This window comes from Tupaia chinensis, unplaced genomic scaffold (genome assembly GCF_000334495.1).
Source record: "Tupaia chinensis unplaced genomic scaffold, TupChi_1.0 Scaffold000159_1, whole genome shotgun sequence".
Classification (NCBI taxonomy): Eukaryota; Metazoa; Chordata; class Mammalia; order Scandentia; family Tupaiidae; genus Tupaia; species Tupaia belangeri.
In genome coordinates this window covers 3,805,048-3,809,299 of record NW_006159630.1, presented here as the reverse complement: position 1 = coordinate 3,809,299, position 4,252 = coordinate 3,805,048, and the positions used below count along the sequence as shown (strand labels likewise).

General features: G+C 61.9%; 1 protein-coding gene across 1 annotated transcript in view; it reads right to left on the bottom strand.

Moving 5' to 3' along the window:
- DNAH17 (dynein axonemal heavy chain 17) overlaps nt 1–4,252 on the bottom strand; it is a 125,888-nt gene that overhangs the window by 5,978 nt on the left and 115,658 nt on the right. Inside the window, 1 exon segment of the mRNA XM_014586747.2 lies at nt 3,379–3,570. Within this exon segment, the coding sequence (XP_014442233.1) occupies nt 3,379–3,570 (192 nt within the window).

Genomic DNA, 4,252 nt, shown 5'->3' with positions numbered 1-4,252 from the left:
GTGTGGCTTGCCGAGCCCCAACTCGGGCCCCTGCGGTCCAGGAGGCTGTGTCTTCCAGATGTGGTGCAGCATTCTCTGCTTCCTGTTCCTATCACAGTGGTCCTGCTTCTGAATTTCCTTGTTTATTACGTTGTCCCTCATGGCTGTACCCGCGCGGGCCTCGGAGATCTTTAGTGGCAGCAGCTTTGAGCGCATAACACGCAGTGGCTTCCCAGTGCTCGCGGAATGGGCCGTGGGAGGGCCATGGAGTGGACACGCGCAGACACACATGCCTAAGCCGTGTCTCGGGGGGCCGAGTGAACTTCCTGGCCTGTGTCCATGTTCTGTTTTTGTTTTTAAGTTTCTCTCTTTCACCAGAGTGAGAGCAGATGGGGAAGGGCAGCCTGCACAGGGTCTCAGGCCACCTCCCCAGGCCTTCCCAGCCAGCCAGCACCAGGGGAAGCGCCGTGCACCTGCCAAGCAGTCGCCTACCTGCCCGTGGCCCTGCCTCACCCCTCCCTGCAGCCGTTCCCTCCACTCTCTATTCTCCCCTGCTGTTTCTGGGCACCCCTGCCCTGCAGGGCTCGCGCCATGGCGCATAGCTGTCCCTCATCATGGCTGTCCAACACAGACACCACGGGGGCTGCGGGTGCAGCTTCATGTCCGCCAGCAGCCACCCAGGAGCCATGAAGAGCTCACCCTGACACCGACTTGGTGTGAAAATCACAATGCAAGACCACACCCTCTCGTGCCAGGCTTTGACCGCGTCTGCCAGGCCAGCGCGCACTGTAGACTCGCTGGCTTCTGGGTGTGGGTCGTGGCCGGCTCTGCCTGGGCAGCATGTGTGGGCCTCGTTGCCCATGCCCAGCCAGCTCCCCTGCTGTGGCACACGTGCAGTTCCCCAGAGGCTTGCAGCTCCTGAGGCCAAGGCAGACGTTTATGTCATGTGACCTCCAGAGCGCCCTGCCTACAAGTGCTGTTTTCCAGAACACTGAGTGGAAGGTCATCACATAGGAACCAGCGAATGATCCATGGTCTGATTCTAGTCTCGGGAGTTTTTATTCAAAACCGTGATGTTCACTAAGTTGTCCTGTGGTGGCTTGAAACATGTGTCCCTGTTGGGCCCCGGGCCCCGGTGCACGCTGAGCTGTTCTTCCCCCTGCCTGTGGCTTTTCTTGCCCCCGTGCAGCAGGGAGCGGCCCCCGCCCCGCTGCTCTGCCCTGCCTTGTGCTGCCACGCAGGGAGGCGGGGCCGGTGGAACCGATCACGCGGACAGCCGTGGTGGGGTCCCCGGGGTGCTCTGGCCGGGCCTCTCCTGAGAGAGTGCAGGGGTCAGGCCGGATTTTGTTTCCCAGGCAGCGAGGGGAGCACTGGTCTACATTGTCAGCGTGAGGGCGAGGGGCCGGGGCGTGGGTGTTGCTGGCGCGGGCTGTGCCTCAGTGTCAGGCGTCAGCCGTGCCGGGGAGGGAGCTCGCAGGAGAGGCGGGGAGTGTGACGAGGGAAGGCCAGCCAGCGCAGGCTGTTCACGGGGATGCGGGCCACCCAGGCACAGCACGTGCTCACGCGGGGTCTCCGCCAGCTCGGTGCCTCGTGTGCCGAGGAAATGTCAAGCTGCAGCAGGGAAACCCTCCCACCACCTCCTCTGGTGTGTATTTGTCCTTCCGTCCTTCCTTCCTTTTGAGAGATTTTTGCTATAGGGCATGTGTTCTCGCTAGAGAGACAGACGGAAAGCGAGAAATCACCCCCTTGCGGGATGGCCACACCGCAATCCCTTCTAAATTCTCTTCTTGGGATCTTGGACATGTAGGCACATAATCCGGCATGAGTTTTAAGTCGCCAGGTCTGGGACTCGAACTGCAACCAACTACGTGGGAGTCCAGCAATGTAACCATTACACCATCGGCTGTTCCCTCTGGTGTGTATTTGTGAGCACCGTGACCTGCGTCTTCCTTAAAGGACGGCTTGGGTCCCATTTGCCTGGGCGGCCTTCCCCTCCCTCCACGCAGGAGCACTGGCCCGCGCTCCCCTCCTGCTTCTTCAAGGCTGGTACCTCACCAGGGATCTGCAGAGACAGAGCTCAGGGCCCTACCTGCCAATGGCAGCCCAGAGGCTGTCTCCCTCCACAGCTGGAGGGGAAGCTCCTGGTGGCCCCTGGGCCGGGTGGGCCTGCAGGACAACCCCTCCCTGTGGGCCTGCTCAGGTTCCCATGGGCTAGACGTGAGGCCTGCATCCATCTCTGCCATCGCTGGGCTCGAGTCTGCTGCTGTCTCCTCTCCCAGGTCTCGAGCTCTACCAGGGAGTGGGGCCCAGAGGCTCCCAGGCGGCCTGACCGGGTCAGTCTCCCCGCATTTCCTCCTCCAGGCAAGCGCTGCCCAGTACCATTGCGGAGACGGCTCAGAGGTCACGGACTTGCTCGGATGCTCGAAGTCTCAGCTTGCGAGTGGCTGAGCAGGCTTTGAGCCCGGGTCCTCTGGCTCCAGTGCCATTTCTGACCGTGCCACAGAGGGTGGGCCTCTGGCCTTGGGGCGCTGGTTACTCCAGCACCGACTGGCTGGCAGGTGTGTGGGCAGCAGGCTGCCTTCCTGTACGAGCTGGAGCATTTCACACCCTTCTTCCCTCCGGCATGGAGGGAGGTGCAGTCCCCACAGTCCCTGCCTGCTCCTGGAGGACCCCTGGGGAGCCCAGCCCAGTGAATTCCTGACAGTCACCACTTGGGGTGAGGACTCCTGCTCCCTGCAGTTCCTGGATGAGAGGCCAAGCCCTAGTGGAACTGCAGATGGGGGACTGGGCTTCAGAGGGCTTTACCGATGGGGCGCCGGCCTGAGGCGTTGCGGAAGGCCCCATCTCAGTAAACCCTCTGCTCCCGGACCTGTGCTGAGGAGCTGCAGCTGCGCGAGTCTCCTCACTCCCACCCCATGTCTCAGCCTGTGGACAGACTGCTGTGTCCTCCTGGCTGGCGGCACTTTCCAGAAGTCGTGCTGCTCTGGTTCCGGCCCTCCAGGGGTGTCTGCCAGGGTACCAGGCACTTGCTGTTTCTGTGAAGGTCGAAAGCAGTGCTCTCACCCCAAGGAGCGTTTTTGGACCCTCTCTCGCCAAATCTGGCTTCTGTGACCAGCTGTGACATCGCCCCTGCCAGGGGTGCAGGATGTGGGGGGCGTGGGACTCAGCTCTCGTTGAGCCCCTGGAGTGTGCCAACGAGCAGAAGACCGCCAGAAAGCTGGTGGCACAGGAGGTGCCGGCAAAGGCTGGAGGTCACCCTGAGGTCGGTGCCAGGATGGTGACTTAGGCTTCCCACACCTTCTTTCGCTCATGAAACCGACTCGGACGTGTGAGACAGGGGACGCTGGAGGGAGGGCGGGCGGGCGGCTCTGCAGGGGCAGGGCGGGAGGGCGTCCTCACCTTGGCGTTGGCCTCCAGGTAGTTGTAGAGCACACTGATGGAGATGGTGAGGTCCCCGTTGTTGAAGGGGTACGACCGGTTCCAGCCCTGGGCGCCAAACTTGCGCCTCTCGGCCACCACGGCGTGGAAGTAGCACAGCGCGAAGAGGATGCACTTGAACTCCATTTCCTTGGTGCACATCTCCAGGGTGTCCTGTGGGCAGGCGGGACGCGAGGAGGTGGGCCAGGACAGTTTCACACACACACCCCACCAAGGACCGGACCCGGCCTGCTAGCCGCTTCCTTGCCGGTGGGGGGAAGGGGGGGCTACCGGCGGAGGGCCCGCAGCAGCAGAGCCAACTGCGGAAGGGAAGGCGGAGGTAGAGGCCTAGACGGCGTCTTCTCCCGGTTCCTCCGAAGGCAGTCTCGTCACTTTGGAGTTTTAGTGCAAGGGAAACGGTTGCCTCGGCTCCCTGCGGAAGCACCCCAACCCCACCGTCTAGGACGCCCTTAGTAAGCACCGGTGCTGTCTGAGCATCAGTACTCCTCACGTGCACACGGCCGGGCCCACTCCACACAACCGGAACCCTTCCTGTAAGGGGAGGGGGACCTAGCAACCCCTCCCTCTCCTTTACAAATCATGGGAACTCTTTTTGAAAAGTTGACTTATTTATGAGAGAAAGAGAGGTTTTTGCAGGGCTTTGCCTGTTGGCCCAGTCTCCCAGCCACCTAGGACCATGGGCATGTGCCACTGGGCTGGCCTCTTTTTTTTTTTTCTAGAGATTTTTGCTATAGGGCGTGTGCACTCGCCAGAAAGGCAGAGAGAGAGATAGAAAGCCAGAAATCACCCCCCCCCCCCGGGGGGGTGGCCACCGCGCAATCCCTCTCCCATCCTC